The sequence below is a fragment of the Corvus kubaryi genome, unplaced genomic scaffold, assembly GCF_017639235.1.
Source record: "Corvus kubaryi isolate FWS band 111438036 unplaced genomic scaffold, C.kubaryi_AGA036_p1.0 37041, whole genome shotgun sequence".
In the NCBI taxonomy this organism is placed as follows: domain Eukaryota; kingdom Metazoa; phylum Chordata; class Aves; order Passeriformes; family Corvidae; genus Corvus; species Corvus kubaryi.
The window spans coordinates 54,516-75,803 of record NW_024581018.1 but is presented as its reverse complement, the minus strand read 5'-3'; the positions used below and the strand labels follow the sequence as shown (position 1 = coordinate 75,803).

Sequence of the window (21,288 nt, the reverse complement as noted above, 5' to 3'; positions counted from 1 at the left end):
GAAAAATGCTTTGCAGGAAGCTCCAGCTGGCTAAAAGATTAGGCTAAATGGCCATGTTTACCTGCAGTCTAACCCCAACAGTCTGGTCATACCAAGTTCTCAGGAAAACGGAGTATCACTATTTGCTTTTAATAATGAAACAAATTAAAAGCGAGTTTTAGATTATTGTAAATCTAATGGCAGTGTGCTAAGGCAAAGATCAATATATAATGAAAGGAAGTCTCATTAGTGTGATTAAGATTCACCTGTTTGGTGAAAATACAATATACCATTGTAATCTGGATGCAAGAACTACCTTGATCCACTGTTTTTATAAATGAAGTGAGAAAGAACAAGAATTCTCTGGGTCTACATGTAACAGCCTGCTTTCATTTGAGAGATGTTCTATGGTTCAGTTTGTTTCCCCTTACAGGATATTTTAATAGTCTACCCCTTCAATAAAATCTCCAACTGGAGCAGTGGGAGCACGTACTTTCACATGACAATAGGGAACCTGGTACGAGGAAACCGGCTCTTATGTGAGACATCTCTGGTAAGAAGAGTTTTGCCAACTTAGATGCAACGAAATCCTAATTTTTCCTTTCCAACCAGGATTGCTACAAAAGATGGTGCAAAACCAGATAAATACCAGTGCAGATACAAAAAGCATTCACTGCTGTGTCAATAAAATTGCAATTTTCATATATAATGCTATCTGATGCAAAGATGCAAGACACAGGACACAAGGGAAAATAGTTATTTCCCAAATTCTTCCCATATATCAAAATTCTATCCATCTGAGAAGTTAAGACTGCAAAGCTACAGAAGAGGCTTTTTGTCTTGCATGTCTGCCTCCAGTTATGTAGTAATGCCAGCCTTGTAAGACTTCATATTTTCCAGGGAGTGGTACCATCTTTTTAACAACTGGTTTCAGACTATTCACAGTGTCAGAGAAGCGTCACTGTATTAATATTTAAAGGTAGGTTTGTAAGATAACAAAAACATTTAAAGGCTATCTTCTCTGACAGAAAAGCTTGGGTTCTTAAATACAAGAATCTTAAGTACAAGTCAAGCTACAGAATGAATACCAAGGAGACAGTGGAGCTATGCTCTGTAAAGTTTTGGAAATCTATGAAAAGCAGAGGGAGGAATGGATAAATTATAACTAAAACAGTGACAGCTATTGAAAGGAGATGTTCATGCAAGGAAGAACCTGAGAAGATAATAAATGAGGGAGGAAATGATAGTTATTTTTGCTTCTGGAGCTCTCTGAGAGATTTAAGACTCTTTTCTTTCCTGACAGGGTTACAAAATGGATGACCTGTTAACATCCTATGTACACCTGCTCATGAATGCTGTAAACAAGCAAAAGAACCTCCCAGCCTGAGAGTGGATAGAGTCCATGACCTGTACTTGTGCCAAACTACCTGTAATTTCATATCCCAGAAGAAATGCCATTTAAAAAATATTAATCTTGATGATCAATCTTCTGATCACACACTGAATGAACTGAGTTGCTGAAATACTACTACAAGAGAAGCTCAAGTAAGCATGTGCTTTCAAACATCTGTAACTTTTCTGTCTTAGATGTAGTATGAGAATTCTATTCAGATTTTGGATTTAGAGAAGTTTAGATGGACTTTAATGTTCCATGGGAGTGGGGAAACCCTGTGAGGGCCCCTTCTAATAGCTTGAATCTCCTCCATTCAAAGACAGACACACATTAAGAGCTGTCTTTCTGTTGGAAAGAAAATGCCCCTTATTGTATATGGTCTTACCAAATGCACAAACTCAAAGAGTCTTTGGAAACAAAGGTAATGTAATTTTTTCCCTCCTGTTGGCAATTCTAAGAGTGGAGAGATGCCCTTTAGTAGTAGATAACTGGACACTTTGAAAGATAACATGCATGGTTTCATCCTCTGGTCCCTAGGTTACATGCTGCACATTACAGTAGACTGACAGCCAATTACTGTCCCAATGTAACTGTCCTTCCTGCATGTTGCTAAACTTGCAGGCTGTCCCCTGATTTACCACAGCCTTGCTTAAATTAAATAGTCTTCTTTCTTCCACATGTTATAATCCTCTTGGAAACTAACAACTGCTTGCAGTTTCTAGTAAGTGCTGAAATGAGTCTGGGGTTTGGGTCCATCACTTTTAGTTGCTCCTATTTCAAGATATAGATGAGCTATTCAGTGCAAATCAGAACTGAAGAACTCAGTCTAACAGAGTTCTGCTGAAAAGAGACTTTTCTGCTCTACAAAAATGTTCTGTTTGGAGTTATGCAGGCATTCTTTCACAAGACAACAATAATAGCTTTAATTGCTCCTGATCTTTTCTGTTTCCTGTTTAGCAGACAGTTTGAGTGGTAAAATTTGATTCAGCACTTGTTCATCTCTCAGAGCTTTGTAGAAACACAGCTTTGGTGCCACAGGAACCAGAGTGTGCTGTGAGTGTGTAAAGCAGATATGCACTATGGTGGGAGTAAGCTCAGCTGCTTCCCCCTCAGAAAAAGTACTCCTCCCTCACTCCCAGTGAAACGTGGATATGTCTTAAATCATTTGCACCAAGTTCCTTGACACACAGTCTGGCAGTGCTGGAAATGCAGCTCTGCCTGAGCTTTCAACTTTGCCAATGGATGCACAATGGTTCTCTTGTTCCTTCTGACATGCATGTGCAAAATTCAAATGCTGGTGGGAGTTTTGTATATGGGTGGCAGGCAAGAGCCCCACTCCGTTTGTGCATCTAAATGAGTGCCACACCTGTCAGAATAGCTGATCCTTTTGCAAGCAGTTAGATGTTCCTGCTGTAATGTCCATTGCTGGCAATGGAAATGCTGGAGTCTAATTGCCCAGAGTGGTTTTGTCACCCAGTGTCTGATCTATCTACCTACCTATAAGTGAAAAATGTCCAGCACTTCACCTGTACAAAAAGAAATTTTGCGGCCAAACTGTATCTGTTTTTTAAATAAAGACTTCAGAAAATCAACCACAATGTCCTTTTTTTACCAAGTGAATGTTTGCTCCAGATCCATGTAACCCAGATCTACCAAATATCCACTATATCCTGTAAATGATCATAGCATCCCATCTGCTCATTAAATACACAACACAATTAGTACAAGACAGCTGCTAAAAGGATGATCCCCCTTTCTGCACATCCTCATCAACCAACACATCACCACAGAAGCAGCACAGGTCCAAAATGTGAATTCACCACAGCAGTTCCTAAGGTTTGGGCAAAACCAGAGCTCCTCAGAGTGGGTAATGCTCTCTGGCTAAGCACTGAAAATATGGTATTAACTGTACACTATACAAATTTTTTCCCTTTTTTTTTTGGGTAAAGATTTAAAATGTATTACAGTAACTTTAATACAAGAACATACAAAGGCACAGTATTACAGCATTTCAATCCACAATCGTGTTTTGGTTAGACAGCTAAAACAAAGTGTGATAAAATGAGAGCTCTACACGGTGCAGAACCCATCAAGGCCTGAATCAAGGCAGGGAACTGCTAATTCTTTTCTCAGTCTAATACCCTCAGCACTTAACAGTGCTTTACAGACTAGTATAACCATGTTTATTACATGCTTGCCTGCAATTTATTCCCTCCCCATCCAATCACTTCTGAAAGTGTGTCAGTCATATCATCTAACACCAATCATGCCACATCAGGAATTCTCTGTACAAAAGGCTGACCAGTGTTTGCCAGCATTGCACAGACTGCTGTAAAAACATCAGACACAAATCCTAGAGAGCAGGTTAGTGCCATAAAGAAAGGCTGCAAGTGATTAGCATACCCTTTGAATACAAAGAAGCTTCACATACCATGCTTTCTAAAAGCAAAACCATTTTCAAGTGTACTCAGTGAGTGTTAGTGCTTTTAATTATGTAAAAATATGAATGTAAACTATAAGTGAATAGTATGAGACAACACCTTTTAGTAAGTGTAGATTTCTGAGCCAAGTTCAACCTTGATATTAATCTCTACTCTCCAGTGGTGTGATACTTAGGAAAAATTTGGCCAGCAGGTCTATTTACAGCAATGGAAAAAAGCATGCAGCCTATTTCTGACTGACACCTTGACTATATTTATTATAAAGAAAACAAAACCCAACCTGTCAGCCTACCAAGGCACTAAGGAGAACTTGTAAGTTTGCACTATATTCTACTTGGTTTTTAAAATGTAGACTGACAGAAGTAGAGGAAGATGTATTTTTTTAAAACATTTATAGTTATTTCTCCTACTCCTTCAATTCCACTCTCACACAAAAGGTATGTTGGTAATATAAACTACTGTAACTCTGCACATTGCAGGCTATGGGCAGCAGATGTATAAGAAAAATAACTGTGAAAAATTAATAATTTATGAGAGTATCACCCTCCACTAATATAGAGGTCAGGGATTACAGTGATTTTTTTCACCAACTAACTTTACGAAATATCCTGAAGATAAGGACATACTCCAAATCTTAGAGAACTGAATAGAGAATTATATCAACTCTCCTTTGAACTCTGAAGCTTTCTAGGTCTGCCAAATTTCTAACATGAGACAAGGCGAGAGCCCATACTAAATCTTTACTGGCAGCACAGAAGTAAATCCATTCGCCTTCACATACATGCACTTTCCATTGCTGAACGTGAGAGTGGCTGCTGAAAGAGTATTACCTGCTGGCTGCTAGTTACTCAGTCCTTCCATATTTACCAGGAATGTGTGACTGTGTGTTCCTCCACCACTTCCCAGGAGGCTGGGGATACACAGCTGCTCAGATTCAGCATTAAACATGGCCTGGGACTGAGATTACAGGAACAGACCAGAATGCTTTATGCTGAGACAAATCTGCATAACATACTGAGCTGCACCTAGGTTAGAACTTCAAGTGTTCTATGCGATGACAAAATGCCAAACAACAGGTTTCATTGCAAACGGGGGTCTTTGCAGGGCCACACTACTGCACCAAAAGATGTGCTGTTCTTTGTGCCCTTAACTAAAAGACCATTTTAAGGCTGGTGAGAGAACAGTGAATAGCCAATGTGTTCTCCTAAAGCAGTGACACAAGCAGCTACTATTATTGGAATCTACAGTGCAGGAAAAGATGAAAGAGTTTACTGTTAAAATTAGGCCTATCCCCTCATCATTATTAGAGTGGATACACTGTAACCCAGTTAAAAGATTATGGTAACTTACAGCAACAAAAAGCAAGGCAGCTGATGGAAACTGAGTTAGCAAAGGCAGTGAAGATCTAAGATGGTCTCACATGGGGGATTCTGATCTGCACGCAGTTATCCAGGATTTCCCACCACTGCTGTGGTATCACTGGTGCAGTTCCACGGGTAGTAGATCCAGCAAGCATGGTAACACAATTCTAAAGTAGATTATTGCCCCTATCCAATTGCTGCTCACACATACATGAAGTGGGGAAGCTTTAACTTCTTGCTACCTAATTCACCTGGGGCTGCAGGGTGTTGTCTAGGCCCAACTGCTGTGTTCATTTGACTGACTAAACTAGCCATTTTTCGGAAGACTTAAACCATGCAAAGGACAGTAATCCTCCAGTGCTTGTCAGCCTTGCAACAGTCTCACAACTGTTCCTGGAAAGGGATTTTCAGGCTGCTCAGCTTGGTTCAGCACAAGGAAGTAAGGGGGTCACCTCCGGGGGCCTCCGAAGCTCACGGGGATCATACATTGTGCAGGTGGGCTCAGAAACAGCACTGCTGATGGCTCACCTCTAAAGAAGTATTGAGAATATCCAAAACCAGTAGATATCTCAGCACCTAGGGTTGTGGTAGCAGAGACAGTAGACCACTGAAACTTCACTGGTGACAGGCAAAATTACGGAGGAGGACTATATGCTTGAGAATGTTAGAGTCATGTCTGAGATTCTTTCCTTAAGTATACTCAGGTCTTAAAAAGAAAGATGAATGGGAAACTCTTTTTTGGGTAAAAATTTAAAGAAAAATGGGCTTTTTTTTCTGCCTAGCACCACATTTGCTACAAATGGCATACATTAGAAACTCCGTGATGTAATTGGGCTTTCTGAAGCGTGACCAACAAACATATACTTGGCTTGCAAATAAAGTGAGAATGGGAAAACTGAAGTGCTTAAATTGGCACCATATTATCCATTCGATTTCCTTATGCAAAAGAGTAACCAATGCTCCAGCCACACTGCCTCAATAAATATCAGCTATGCCAGTGGACAGGACTCACTTTATACTGACCACTCTACCAGCCATGTAGTAGTAGAGAACAAAGAAATTTAGTGTCAGTTCTAATAAAATGTTTAGTTTCCCGCAGCCACCTTCTCCTTAAGGAGAGCCCAGCTATTCTGAACAGGCTCACATGGCCTTGACAGCTGAAATCTCCTTAGTGAGCAGGGAAGCAGCAAAGCAAACTTCTTAGCTGCCTTAACACTGGGCCTAAGTGGGCAGTGCAGAAGCCATAGCTATTGGTTCCTGGGCTTGTCCAGTAAACCTACAAACCAGAAGGACTGTAGGGCACCCATATTCTCTGTAGGAATCTGGAGAAAGACCAGAACGTTTTGCTGGCAGCAAAGAGTGACAACTTTCAGAATATTTGCCTATATACTAAAAACAAAAAAAATTTCTTCACCCAGAGTAAGAAGAAAAATTTTGATACTCTGATTGAAAAATAGAAAATCTGACATTTCTTCCAGCCCTACACTCAACCACTTTTTCCAAACTCCTTAGACTAGAGGAGTGGAAAGAGTAGTACAGTTCAACTGAGGAACAAAAGACTGTGTATAACTCCACAAAGGCAAAATGCAATGTTAGTAGCAAATTAATAATGAGCCTGCATGCTGCTCAAGCAGAAATCATACTCCTCTTCCTGCCAGTGTTAACAGACAATTGCTTGAGAAAAGGGACAGTCTAGATGCAAGAGACATCACCAGAAGCAGGGAAAGGTACTACTTATCTTCGGTTCCACTTCTTAGTAATTGCTTCTGTAATCAACAGCTGCAGTGAGGAGCAGCTTGTGTTAAGAGTGCATCAGGAGACTGACAGATGTGTTTAAGCAGAGTTTAAATCTAAAGCTTTAGGATGGGTCTTCTTGGATGCCAGCTCTGACAATTTCTTCAGACGTTTCTTCAGCTCCAGAGGGAATTTCTCATAGCACTTCTTGCACACAGGCTTCATGTCAAACTCCACGAATTTATTCCTTTAACACAAAGAACAGTCATTAAAATGGTATTTGCAAACTATATGCTTCACTACTTCAAATCTCCATGTACCTACATCAGTGGTGTTGCTAATGTTCTACTCCATTTATAAAACGACTCATTTCCTCAGCTGGTGACGCAAGTACAGAGACTGGGTTATCAGTGAACTGAAGTCTTTAGTATTGCTAGGTAAATAAGGAGCAAGATTTTGCTATATATTTGCATGTAACTATCTAGAATAATAGTTTTGTTATTGTAGAATGCAAGAGGTCCCTTGCACTTCAGAGATCCCCTTTGGGATGAATCAGAGCTCCTTCATATGGTCAGTGGAGCCAACCCAGTATCGTAGGATAAGGTTTGAACCTGAGAAAGGAAAAATGTAGGATTGCTTTTTTTTTTTTGCTGTCCCTCTTCTAGATATTTAAGGCAAATAGCATAGTATTTTATTTCAAAGTAATCTATGCAATAGCAAATATTGTCATTGAGTGGAGCAACCAGAGACATGGAGGCTGCAGGCTGTTCAGGACAGGCAAAGTTTAGAGCCTTCCCTCTGTACTGCTGGTTGAGTTCCCATCTTACCCAACCTCCTCACAGAATAGATTAATGAAGGGAAATAAATCAGAGAGGATGCTGAGTGTCAGATCCCTTTTAGTGCTGAAATCAGTGGAATTAAAAGCCCCTGCTCCCACAGAGAAGACATATACTGGCCTTCAGAGAGGCACTGGCTCATGGCTCCTCCAGGTTGATACCGTGCCATAAGGGCAAATATCTCACATGGTCCAAAATATAAACACTGACTTACTTCAATGTGAGCTTGATGTTGCAGGTGGAGCAGGAGAAGCAATTCACACACCAGGCCTTGTTAAGAGCTGATACCACTGCAAAAGTAAAAGCACCAAATAAGAGGAAAGTGACAGGCTACTTGAATTCAGATTTACATCCAAATTCAAATGAGGCCAGATGTGAAAACAAACACTGATGTCTTGCAACTGTGGGACTGCAACAGCTGCACTAACAAATGAAACAAGGACAGCAACCAAAAACAGGGAGAGAACAAATCTTACCATCTCCCTCTATCACGTGGCTGCAGTTGTAGCAAACATCTCCAAAGAGCTGCACAGAAAAAGAAATAAGAATAGGAACTCATGTTGCTGACTACTCATGCTGCCCAAATTACACAGCTGGTGTGAACATTAAATGCTAATAACCAAAGAATTCCCAGATACTGCAGCGGCCCCCAATATACCAATTTAAATCCTCTGAATAACTTCTCATACACTTGCCAAATAGGCTGTGTTCCTTTGGATCTCATACCAGTAAATATTACAAAACCTTTTTTGTTGATGCCTCACACTCTAGTACTGTCATGCAATCTTCAAGTCCTGTATATGTGTCAGTTGGAGAAGGAAGGATGGGTACAGTATGATGCTTACTGTAGACAAACATCTCCTGATGCTTAACTATAAACACCAAAATAAAACTACTGCTACTATCAGAACAGGAACACTTACTTCTTATGAGAGAGCCATTTATCTGACAGAGGAAAATACCAAACCAAAAAGTTGTTCAGTCAAATCATACCCAAAAAACAGGGTTTGATTGGCTTTTCTATGGGTTTTTTTTATTGATCTATTTTTCTATGTTTTAGATAACACAATAGTTGCCTCAGGCCCACAGAAGCAAGCAATTACCAAAGAGGCCCACAAAATACTTTAGAAGTACAATTACAGGGATTTTAATCACAACCCATGGCCAGTGATTTTCTCTCAATGGCATAAATTAAAATCAGTATCCCCAAGATATTTCTGTTTTCAGCATCACTTTTCTACCTACCAAGAAAAACTGTCCTTTTTCTGTTAAATCTGACTAATTTCTTAGTATTTCATTGCCTCTACAAATTCAGATTATGCAAAATCTGCATAGCTTTGCATATATAAAACATAAAAATGCATTTGCCAGTCACACCTACAGCACAGATGGCAGAATTTACCTGATTATAATGAGTCTCACAATAGGCCAGCCCTTTTTTTTCATAGTGTCGGTGCCCCAAGAATGGCTTCTCACATTTGGCACAAACAAAATGCTGTAAAAGACAAAAAAAAAAAACAAACATTCCATGGCAGGCAAAACAAATTTCCCATCACCACGGAAAAACATGGCAATACATTGTAGCTCAATACATGACACTTGATCACAGAATAGTTTGGGTTGGAAGGGACCTTAAGGCTCATCTCATTCCAACCTGGCCTTGGACACTTCCAGGGATGGGGCAGCCACAGCTTCTCCGGGCAGCCTGTGCCAGGGCCTCAGGACCCTGACAGGGAAGGATTTCTTCCCAATATCTATCTAAATCTACCTCTTTCCATTTAAAGCTGTTACCTCTTAATGCTTTAATGAAGCACAGACAGGAAAGATCTATATGGAAGCAAAAAAAAGAGATATTTAGTCTATTTATAGTAATTAAGAGTTGTATTAAAGATAGGTGGAAGACCAGCTGGATAGGCAATCATCTTGTGTCTATCCTGGCAGATTTGTGGACTATTATCTTGCTTGTTTCAGGGAAGAGAAGCAGGAACATAAACATAGTTGGTATTAATACACTTTAAATGAGCAGCAGCATCTCTCTCCCCTAGGAGGCATAAATGACTGAAACAAAGATCACTAAAAATCTTCAGAGCAAGTTGTGATGACTCAGCTGAAAGTTATAGAAACAATGAGCTGAAAAGGCTTAAAAAGCACAAATTGCACTGGCTCAGCCTGCAGTAAAAATTGCAACCCTGTATGTGCCTGGTAACTGGAACTGGAGAGGATAACTCTAAGTACACCATAGAAAATACGTAAATTTATTAGTAAGTAGATGCTGTTCAGTGAACCCTATTCTGCAAGAATCTTTACAAATTTTAAAATTAAGTTTATTGCAGTCGTGAAAACATAGCTTTCTTAGGAATCCTGATGGCCCTGCTGTAATTCATTCACTCACAAAAGTGAAGACAATCTGAAACATAAGCAACTGGGTTTTGTCTGAATTCATCTATTACAGACCACCTTCATGTCTACAGCTTCCAACCAGCACTAGTCCTCTTCCAAAGCAGCTCTTGAAGGAAGTTTGAGCTTCAGACAGGCCTCACCTCCACATGCCATTGCTTCCCCAGAGCATTGACCACCCGGCCCTCGATGGGCCTGCGGCAGGCGCCGCAGATGGGGATCCCCATCTTGTCGTGGCATGGCAGGCAGTACAGCTCCCCCTTCAGCTCCCGGGCCTCGGCAGTCAGCTCCTTCCTGGGAACACAAACATGTCCCTGAAGTAAGAACACCGAGGGAAACTCTTCAATGCCCAGGAGGAAGTTTTGGAAGACTAAATTTGAAAGTTAACTTAGGTAACATTCATGCTACAAATGCAGTCATTAAGTTTAGCTAGTGAAACACAGTTATTGTCATCTCATCTTTCTAAAATTGTTTTCTCAGTTTGCCAGACAAGAACATATGTGGGACATCATGTCTGCAGCTGCACAGTCCCACAGAAAGATGAGGTTCACTTACAGGGAACATTGCACTGTCATGCTAAGACTCGAATTACCTTTGAATGGGAGAGCTCAGGTACAAGAACCATCCTAGCAGTGCTCAATACTGAGACATTTACTTGGACTCTTACCCATTCTGGGGCAATACTGTGCCCAGGTAAAATGCCTTCGTGGTAAGTAATTCAGGTCAGACAGATATCAGCGTGCTAATGGACTGTGCCACACAACTGACACAGCTCATCAAGCCATCTTTTTTTTTTTTTCTATCTAGGAATTCAAAGTTAAACTATTTTGGACAGCCTGGTATCTACTATCTTTGGAAAACTCTGCTATGGTAATCTGCACACAACCTTTCAGATAAGTTCATGCTCAGGAACTATTTTCACTTTCATTATAAACTAACATTATCCAATGTTAGAATAAGAGAACATTGAATGGCAAAATAAAACTAAAATTCCTGTATTTTTTCCAAACTTATTTCAGTTTCTCCTTACACAATTTCTATTTGCTCAACAATGTGAAGGCAGCAAAGTTTAGACTTTGGGAAGGACTGCACTGCTGACTGAACTGTTTGTCTCTCTCCTTTTTTGTCAGAGTTTACAGTATGACAACATACCCACAGTGGGTGCAGTTGAAGTGATCTGGATGATAGGAATCATTCCTAAACATCAGAGGCTGCTCATCAATTATCAAGTGGCACTTCTGACAGATGTACTTGCCCAGTCCCTTAGCTTTTTCACGGTTATGGCATGGCCTGCACAGATGCCTGGTTGAACAAAGTAAAGGAAAGAAAATATTTAAAAACTCTTTCTCCTAAAACAACATATAGTGCATACTGTGAGAAGTACTTTATGTAACAGAACTGTCTTCTGAGGTCAGACTAAACATAATTCAGTTTGGTATCCAATATTTCACTCCAGTTGCACAGACAAGAATATGAGTATGAAGCAGTCACACAGTTGTATTTCCTTAGAATACTCCTCCAACATTCACTGATTTATATGCCATCACGGATATCACCCAGTCATTCTTCTAGGGATCCTTTCCAACCCTCTAGATCTTTTCTGATAGCTGGACAAGGAAAAGTGGCAACACCCTCTCTCTATTACTAATGGATCCAACCATAACAGGGGCATTACAGCACTGGGAGGGAGTCAAGAAGAGAGAATAAAATGTATCAAACCAAAGTGTACTGCTTTTACCATGGCTGGATTCCTTAGTCTTCAATATCTAGGATAAACAAGAGACCTCTTCTTGCCTACAAATTCCTTTTACTCCTAAGTCAAAGAAAATTAAGAACTATGCAGCTTTATGTGGTAAAAGCCAGTGTGTTCCTAGCACATGTTCTTGAACACATTACAAGTACACTTCTAAACAGGCAGATAACCCAAATTTCTGGCAGCAAAGCTCAGGCGAAGGTGTAAAAAACTTGTGAAGGCTGATGGAAGCCACCAGTTTTATCCCAATATTTAGGAGCTCTGATGAGAAGCTGTTCAGTTTAGTTGCCTATTACCTATCCCTCTAGCTGCAATGCTGTGGGCTGGGAAGAATTTATGATAAAAGAAAAATGACAGAGAATGACTTCTGTGGGTTGCTTTGTCCCAAAACCAACAAGTCTGCTTAATTCCTTTCACTGTATCACTATGTCAAACACTCACTGAGATTCACAGGTCATTCTCAAAACACATCAGACAAAAGGAAAAGTTCAAATGGAAAGGGCAGATTTATGGATGAAGTATTAGGTTCTTCACAGGGCCCATTTCAAAATTCTGCCGTGATGAATCACTCACCCTTCGATCTGTGAAATGGGGATAAGAATACAACACAGATGTTGTTGTGAGGCCTCAAACGTTTATGACTCTCAGCTGGCAGGCGCCTAAGTGCTAAGTATCATTATTATTCTCTCCAAATCTGAGCCCTCCTGTCAGCAAGTATCTCTGTCCAGGGCTGGAAGTACTGTCCGCCCAGACGGAGTCCAGAAAAAGCAGACAGCACCCCATTATAAGGAAACATGCAGCTGTGCTCATCTCAGCATAAAGGCATCAATTTTATTCAGCACTATCAAACGCAGAGTAATTATACAGGGCTGGACTTGGAGACCCCGAAGCAAGTGTCCTGAAAGAGACCCCTCTCATCCAGCTGAATGAGACGCCTTCAGCCGTTTGCACTGATAAACCATTATCAGCCCCCTCCCCACTCACAAGCCCTCTGCCCTCCCACAGACCCTCTCTATTGGAAGCAAAGGGAAGTGTTGGACAGGCTAAGCTGTTACCATAGCAGCCTCCCCTCTCCCTCACCCTCCCCCCCTCCCCACTCCCACCATTATGGAATTATCCCGTTCTGAAATGTCCTGTTGTGCCTATTAATACTAGATTGCCCTCAAACAATGCATCTCTCCAGCCTCCTAAAATAATCAGGGGACTCCAAGGATTCTGTGTTTAGGGCTGGGGGTTCAGTAGCAGCCTTCAGTAAGCACCATGAACACTGGAATATTCATGCAGGATACTCATATCTATACCAACAGCAGCAGCCCCAGTGCCAAGAGCTCAGCTGGGATGAAGACTGCTCCTCAGTGCTGGGGTGTCCTCTCCCCTGCTCTGTTGTGTGACTGAGCTGATAATGTGCTATCAGAGCAAGGAGGACTCTATATAGAGGGGCTCCCCTCTCTGCCCAGAGCAGCTCTGCAACTGTGCACTCTCTTGGGATCATCTTGTTTGCTCTGCTCTGCTTCTACCTAGTTTGCTGTCATCAGAAGGAGTTCGTTGAGATATTCCCCAAAAGGACCCTATACTCCACCTACAGGACTGCATTGTAAAGAGGTAAGAGACAAACTTTTGTTACTAGGGGCTTTAGGAGCATACTTTTTTTAGGAGTATTCCTTTTTTAGGAGCTTTCCTAATGGCATTAGTTTTAGCTGGTGCCAGTGAGGAGCAGAACACATACTGAGGTGGATGAATATAACGGAAATGTCTGAATCTAAGAATAGGCAGCGTTTTTTGAACTTCAAAGAATAATTTCCTCGCCTTTCTTTACATCACTCCTTCAAAACAAAAAAGGTTTCCAAACTTTTGTATCTAATGTATATCCATTTGTGCCATTTGTAATGTTGTGTCCAGTGCTCTCTGACACTGCTTTCATGCTCACAAAAACCAAGTATTTCAGCTGAAGTACAGGCTCAGCAGAGAGTGATTTTCAGGAGAATAACTTCAGCCAGAAACGGACTATTTCTAATGAAGAGTACTTTGAGTGAAAGATAGGAAATGCTCATTTGACAGAACACTAAACTCATAATCATAAAAATGCACAAACCAGTATAATCATACCAGAAACTGCTCTAGCTGAGAGCAAGAACAGCAGTTTCTGATACCCACCACAAACCCGAACATATAGGTCAAGTTTATCTGCAGTGGGCAAACAAAAGCTCCTTGCAAACTAGCTAGGTAACTGAGTACAAGGAGCTAAAGATTTCTCCTGCTAGTTCCTTCATTAATGCCAGACAGAGCATCTGCTGAAAGAGTGACTGCATTATGTCCATACTGACAGCCTTGTGGATTGTTCTCTTGCTTGTTTCTGAGCAGAAGAGAAAAAGGGCATGAAATATGGTCAGAGTGCATGCATTTCAAATGAGCAGTGACATCCCCATTACAGCTCTGCCCTGGGAGGCCTGGGATAATGGCTAATTCCAGAACAGTGCTCTGTTTAGCAATACGTAAGTCACTAAATATTCACACAGCATCAAGAGTGCAGTCCAAGCGGAAATTGTTGGATAATGAGCCAGACTCCTAAAGGAGTTTTCTGTCTGTGGAATGAAAGCCTCTTGCACCATACAGCTTAACAAAAACTACATATTCTAGGTTATTTGGAACGGTTTCTAGTTTGCTCTCAGCATTTATACAGACTATAGGAATCCCAGTGCTTTGTCTATAAGCATAAAAAACCTACACACATTTATTTTAAATTTATAGAATAAACCTGAGGAGAATAGGCATGGAATTGCAAATAACAGCAAAGGGCTTTTGACACCTTCTAGAGAACACACTGTCAGAGAATTATTACTTTTCTAAAGCTGCAGAATTTTGTTGAAAACATATAAATTCTAAAAATAAGCCCAACAATTAATTCTAGTGACATGTTGGCTTTTTTCCGAACCTACTCAAGTGCTACACCACTGTTTTCAACCAGTAAGTAGAATTACAAAAAAAAAAATTAAAGCTGTAATTAAAATTTCCTTCTAACTTAAAACATAAGCAAAATTAGAAAGAGGACCACTTCCCTTTTCTATAACTTCAAACCAGGTATCAAAAACCATCTCACTTCACCTTGCTCTAAAAAGTAAATTAGATAACAGCAGCTCTCCTATGAAGGCCGTCATTTGCAAAGACTGAATCTATTTCAATTCTATCATTAGTTCTAAGCCTCTCTCTTCCTGACACTGACATACTGGGCTTCCAGATAGCTCTGACATTCTCCTTTCTCCTCCAACCCACAGCGTTTTGCACCGAAATCATGTCTGTATAGAAATCCATAGCACACTCAGTGCTGTCATCAGTGAGGATAAAACTCTCAACTTTGAAGTCTTGCCTATTCTAGGTCTGGCACTGACACGCAGCTGAATCTGAATTTCCAAGATCCTCCTTAGGAAATCAGCTCAAATAGAATTGGCTCAGTGTATTATGCTGCTAAACCCTTAGTAATTAGCTTGTAAACAGGGAAAAGTCTGCCTAGTCCTTCATTTCGGGAACTGATTTAAAGCATTATCAGTAAGACAAGAGCCATCCCAATCTGTTCTTCTGCCTTTTCAGGCGCTCCAAGGCAGTGTTTGCTGCTTGCTCAGGTGTCACAACCATGGATAGAGCAATGTTTAGCCATCAGACCACCCTGTCCCTGACATAAAGATCACCTGATTTACACTTTTTGCAGATCAAAAGCATAATTAAACAATGGGCCTGACACCAAGAAAAGGCTTAATAGCAAGAATATGAGGTGATATGCACCACTGTAAATTAACAGCCAATAAAAAGGCATGGTCTGGCGTGCTTCTCTTTTGGTATGCAACAGAAAAATACATATTTAAACTAACTCTTTCCAGGGAGGGCAAGTATGTGAGTCAATGTTACTATCCCACACAAACTTTAAACTCTTGTGTTCAAGAATACTTGCAGGTTTTACTTTGTAAGGGACAAATGAATACTATTAACAAAAAATTGTGGCCTCCTCTGTAAACTTGTGACCTTCACAGAAAAAAAATGCAGCAGGGCATTCTCCTTTTGTATGTGAAAGCACAATTTCACATGTATTTTTGTAGATAAGGACATAAGGGCTTTCCAGCCTTCCTTGCACGTGCAATTTCAAGTAATGGCAAGATAGCACCTTGTTACAAATACTCAAATCCAGAAGGGTATTCAGGCAATGTATGAAGAAGCACCATAGAAAGAACTTCCAATTTCTGAATTTCATCCAATCTCCCTGCTGTTGACTTTGTCTCTTCAGCTGTGAACCAAACAGAAGTGATCCAGCACATTAATCTCCAGCTATTCCAGTTTTCTGTTCACCTGAAAGTAGCAGCAGCCAAACTGAAGATATTAATTATCTTGAATTTTCTTACATTTTCCAATATATTTGTTTGTCCTTAATCCCATTTCGGTTTCTCTATGAACCCAATATTTTTAGGCATCTGAACAATGAGTTCTGTTGGGGAGTGAGACGCAGTGCTTAACAGATGTATTTAAATATTTATTGACTATCACGGAGAAATGGTCAGTCAGTACAAAATGCAATGGTCAGCACAATGGAGGTACTGCTGCACATACTGTAACACTTCTGAGGAATCCAAGTAATAGAGACAATGCTGGAATTTCAGACTGCCTGCATTTCCCTACCACCTATACCCACAGATGAGCAATGTATAAAAAGCCATGGGTAGGTGCCCAGAATATCCTATCACACTTCTTGTTGATGCTGTTCAGGACATTGCAAACAGAGACCGGCAAAGCTAAGATCAGTTTTACTAAGCTGCTATTTGGAAAAGGCCCTGGATAAGCTACAGGGGAGCTTGGGCTTTTGAGGGAGGAAAAGAGAGAGCTATGTTGGAAGATAAAAGCTGCAGGGAAGGATGACACTTTGACAGGTGACTGACAGCATGGGCATTATTTAAAATCTTCCCTGAGCCAATTCAGTGTCAAATGAGATGCTTGCTACCCATCTGAAAAGTTTCCTCCTATATTGGAACTAGGTGTATTTGCCTTCAACAGAGGATTTTAGACCAAAATAATGTTCAAATGTTTTCAGGAACCCTGTGGATTTTTAAAATAACAGCAGTACTTGACCTGTCTTTTATTTATTCTAAGAACAGGACAGATATTCTAATCTAGATCACCTTACAACAGATACCTGTGCTCAGAAAAGCTAACTCATCAGGAACTCCTCAGTCCTCAAGCTTTCAAATCAAAACACAGCAAATACTTTCTGGTTCGACATACAGAACTCACTCCTACTCCTCTTAACCAGGGACACAAGCATCTCACTACCTGGTTATACAAGTGACCTCAGCACAGGTTGGAGACAAGCTCATCACCAGCTAGCCAGCTCTTCATTGGGGTTCCTTCCACAGAAATTACTGCTGTGGTAAACCCAGCTGAGCAGAGGGTATTCAGAATTTTAATGTAAGTTTTAAATTCTGACTGACCTGTATACTAAACACTGATGCTAGCAAACAGGAGACATTGTTCACTTTCATGTATGGGTTTTTGGGTCTTTTGTTGGGGTTTTTTGTTTGTTTTCCACAAACCCAGGCTCTTTAGTAATATACTGTCTTAATTCTTTCAGATTTAGGGCTTTTTTCTTCAAAACTGTGGGGGAAAAATGAATGGGCCAGCAGATTCAAGCCTGCTCTTCAATTGCTCAAATCAATCAAATTTCGCTTTGGAAACATCAGAGCAATGTGGCAAAGAGACACACCTTGAGAACATGCTTTTCGCCACTTTCTACTTTCTGGACTTCATCCTGGCTTTTGCTGGCAATGCCCTGGCTTTTTGGCTTTTCATCCGGGACCAAAAGTCAGGCACACCTGCCAACGTTTTCCTGATGCATCTTGCTGTGGCTGACCTGTCCTTCGTGCTGGTACTTCCCACCCGGCTGGTATATCATTTTTCTGGTAACCATTGGCCATTTGGTGAGATCCCATGCAGACTCACTGGCTTCCTTTTTTACCTCAACATGTATGCCAGTATCTACTTCCTGATGTGCATCAGTGTTGACCGTTTCCTGGCCATTGTGCACCCTGTGAAGTCCATCAAGCTGCGCAGGTCCCGCTATGCCCATGTGGCATGTGTCTTTCTGTGGGTTATCGTTGGTGTGGCAATGGCACCTCTGCTGCTCAGTGTGCAGACAGTCCAGATGAAAAACACAACTGTCTGCCTGCAGCTCTACAGAGAAAAGGCATCACGTCATGCCCTCGTGTCCTTAGCAGTGGCATTCACCTTGCCCTTTGTTACTACTGTGACTTGCTACTTACTCATCATCCGAAGCCTGAAGAGCGGGAACAGAGTTGAGAAACACCTGAAGGAAAAAGCTGTCAAAATGATCATCATGGTCCTGATGATCTTTCTGATTTGCTTTGTACCTTATCATGTCAATCGCTACATTTATATTCTTCATTACATCGGGACCAAAGCTTCCTGTGAAACACAGCGTCTCCTGGCCCTCAGCAACCGCATCACTTCCTGCCTCACCAGCCTCAACGGGGCGTTCGACCCCGTCATGTACTTTTTTGTAGCTGAGAAATTCCGTGAGGCTTTGTGCAATCTGTTTTGTATCAAAAAGACTGTAATGTTGCCTCAAACATATGAGGGTAAGACAAATGAAAGCTCACTAAGTGCTAAATCTGAACTGTGAACATGACTTGTCAGTTCTTGTGAACACTCTCTTCCACCAAAACCAGTTGAGAGCACAAATATGCAGCAAGACAGTCCACCCAGAGTCAAACTCATCCTGGGAAGGAAAGTTCTGTTGTTTTCATGGGACTGCCATAACAAGAACCCCTCTGACCATAGAGAACACGTGTGTTTATATTCCTGAAACTGCAAAGAGAAGGACAGTTCTACTGATTTCCAAGAAATGAAACTGAGGGTTGAGCATTTAGGAATAGGGAAGGCGGCAAAGAGGGAAATGGACCTATGTATTTCTTTTTTTTTAAAGAACTTACTTCCCAAAGCACTCAGTGCTTCCTCTGCACAATGTATACACCTTATTTAAAATTTCACATTGTGCCAGCAGTAGAGATGCGCTCCTGAGATAGATCTGCCTGATGAAAGAACCCCACATTTGCACATCTTGTTCAAGTCCCTGCGTTCAATGTGTTTACATGTAATAGAAAATTGGTACCAAATGGTGACAAAAAAAAGACCAGAATGATGCAATGAACCCAGCCAGGACTGGAATTAAGACGGAAAAGATTCCTAGCTTTAAGATGGTTTACAGTTCTTTTTTGTGACTTATCTAGCAGGACTATTCCTTCACTATAGATAAAGTAGGGATTATCTTGATTCTTACTGAGACAAATTGCATCTAGCGGAATATGCCTGGAAGTGACAGGCAGACTAGGGTAGACCAGGTACAATGAAAAGTGCAAAAAACAACTCAAGAGTTTCCAACAATATTTACCAGAAGACTGCTTCAATGTTATGGAGATAAGTATTATAGGAAATCATGTGACAGGTGAAATATATTCTTATGTAGATACACACACCTATCTCTCTGCTATGCTTTTGGGAGCAAGTTCCTTACCATTTTAGATTTGGTCCACAAATTTCAAAATCAAACATACTTTATCTTGCTTGAACTGCTTTTATCCTGACTGCTTTCCCCAAACACCTTAAGCTATTCCAACAGCCCCTTCTAGCAAGCTTAGGCACCAAAAGAAAATCAGTTATGCCCAGCTCAAAAAACTAAGGCACAGAGGTTGCATGCAGTATGAAAAAGAAGAGGGAGTTGATAGACTCTCTGCTGGACAGGTACAAGTATATGACCTTTTCTTCCTTCCTTCATCATTTAGTTAGTGAAAATATAAACTCTAGGAAACTACTAGACTTTGCTCGTAACATGAAAGCCTAGAATTCACTCTGAATTGTGCAACACTTTCTGCTAACTGCTGGATTGTTTTATTTTCTTATAATGGTATGTTTTTGTATAAACTCCCTTTTGTGTTTTTATTTCTTATTTCTGAATTAAATGCATTAATCAACCTCTAGGATTCATTTTAATATTTCTGCATTTAAAATGAATGATTTCTGAAGACAAGTGGAATCACAGGCTGAAAAGACTTTGCTGCAATCATTGTGCTATTCTTTTGGCCTTTTGCTACATCTTGATTTCCTGCTCAGCAGTTTACTTGATAAACAGCCTGCCTGAGATCATGTAATCCCTTTTTCTCACTTACTATGCAGTCTTCTGCCTGAAATCCCTTTCTTTTCCAGAACCCATCCACTAGCCACTAAAATTTGAGGTTCCTGCATGTTCCATTGGATGAAGAACTTCCCACCTAACAGGTTATTCCTTAAAGTTTCTTCTGTACCTTTTCAAGCTTTCCTTCTCAGTGTAAAACTAACTGACCACCCTCAGCATCTCATTGCTGTATCAATAACACAAGGATAAAACTTTCCGACCTCCTGCTCCATCTTACCTGCCAGCGTTCTTCACAAAACCCAGGTCAGCAAGGGTTACATCGCAGAGCTCACAGCGGAAACATTCTGGGTGCCAGTTGTTGTTCATTGCCTTGATAACACGCCCAATAATGAATTCACCTGCAAAAGGAAAGCATGAGATGCATGCAGAAAATAGTCTTATCAAAATCTACTGTCCTTCACAGTCCTTCCACTTTAGTTCCATAAGTACTATCACAGTCTAACTTTGGAAAAACCCCAATTATTCCCACAACCCGGATAACCCCAAATCACTCCTGGTATCATGCTTTGTACCCATCCAGAGCTCCTGGCTCCTTAAAATGACCCTAACAATTCCAGCCCAAGGCTGGATGTCACAGCAATGCTGCGAATTTTGCACAGCCCTGTAGTTGTTACCCCTTGTGTTGTTATTTGCCACATCTTACCACATTCCCCGCAGCAAGGAGCAAACAGCATCTGGAAGTCATGCTCACAGTACTTCCTACCTTCAAACTGCAAACAGAACAAGAGAGAAGGAGGCATCATGAATAACCAAACTACTTTTACATCTTGACATGTAAATCATGTTCGGCATGATTTTCCATTGATATGACCATTTAGTCAAGGTCAGTCAAGCTGACCAGTTCTAGCACCCTACACACCTGTTTTTCAACTCCTAAAGGTTCTTCTTAAAGAAATACCCACATATGGTTTCAGCCTCATGGTGAATTTGCACAGCTAAGTTAATAGCAATGCTGCTACAAGACAGTAAAACTCCTGAAGAATACCCCAATCCTTTTCCTATAGTTACCTTTAACTTCATTTTTGCTTTAGTTTAGTTCAGAACTACTACTCCTACATGAGGCTAAAACTCATGTCAAAATAAAATACAGCAAGTTTAAAATAATGTGTTAATCAAAATATGTGTTTGTGCATATTCTGTAAAAAAAAT

General features: G+C 40.7%; 3 protein-coding genes across 6 annotated transcripts in view; 2 read left to right on the top strand and 1 right to left on the bottom strand.

Moving 5' to 3' along the window:
* Positions 1–2,964, top strand: part of MYO7B (myosin VIIB) — a 53,063-nt gene extending 50,099 nt beyond the window's left edge. For all 3 annotated transcript variants that reach the window (XM_042020657.1, XM_042020655.1, XM_042020656.1), the window contains 2 exons: positions 413–532; positions 1,283–2,964. In XM_042020657.1, the coding sequence (XP_041876591.1) occupies positions 413–532; positions 1,283–1,366 (204 nt within the window). In that variant the 3' untranslated portion in view covers positions 1,367–2,964. The remainder of the gene's footprint in view (positions 1–412; positions 533–1,282) is intronic.
* Positions 2,965–3,322: 358 nt separating this feature from the next.
* Positions 3,323–21,288, bottom strand: part of LIMS2 (LIM zinc finger domain containing 2) — a 34,059-nt gene continuing 16,093 nt past the window's right edge. Inside the window, exons 3-10 of one of the 2 annotated variants that reach the window (XM_042020684.1) lie at positions 20,783–20,849; positions 20,357–20,477; positions 11,294–11,443; positions 10,285–10,435; positions 9,147–9,239; positions 8,221–8,269; positions 7,959–8,034; positions 3,323–7,155 (exon numbers count right to left, since the gene is read on the bottom strand). In XM_042020684.1, coding sequence (XP_041876618.1) covers positions 7,008–7,155; positions 7,959–8,034; positions 8,221–8,269; positions 9,147–9,239; positions 10,285–10,435; positions 11,294–11,443; positions 20,357–20,477; positions 20,783–20,849 — 855 coding nt within the window. In that variant the 3' untranslated portion in view covers positions 3,323–7,007. The remainder of the gene's footprint in view (positions 7,156–7,958; positions 8,035–8,220; positions 8,270–9,146; positions 9,240–10,284; positions 10,436–11,293; positions 11,444–20,356; positions 20,478–20,782; positions 20,850–21,288) is intronic. The other variant, XM_042020685.1, reaches the window with a different exon arrangement.
* On the top strand, positions 13,040–19,919 carry GPR17 (G protein-coupled receptor 17). The gene is made up of 2 exons (XM_042020683.1): positions 13,040–13,496; positions 17,503–19,919. The coding sequence occupies exon 2, from the start codon at positions 17,539–17,541 to the stop codon at positions 18,568–18,570; it is 1,032 nt and encodes a 343-aa protein (XP_041876617.1). The 5' UTR covers positions 13,040–13,496; positions 17,503–17,538; the 3' UTR covers positions 18,571–19,919.

What these genes read in the sequence shown, in the direction of transcription:
- GPR17 (XM_042020683.1), top strand. Translation starts at nt 17,539, where the DNA reads ATGAATGGGCCAGCAGATTCAAGCCTGCTCTTCAATTGCTCAAATCAA.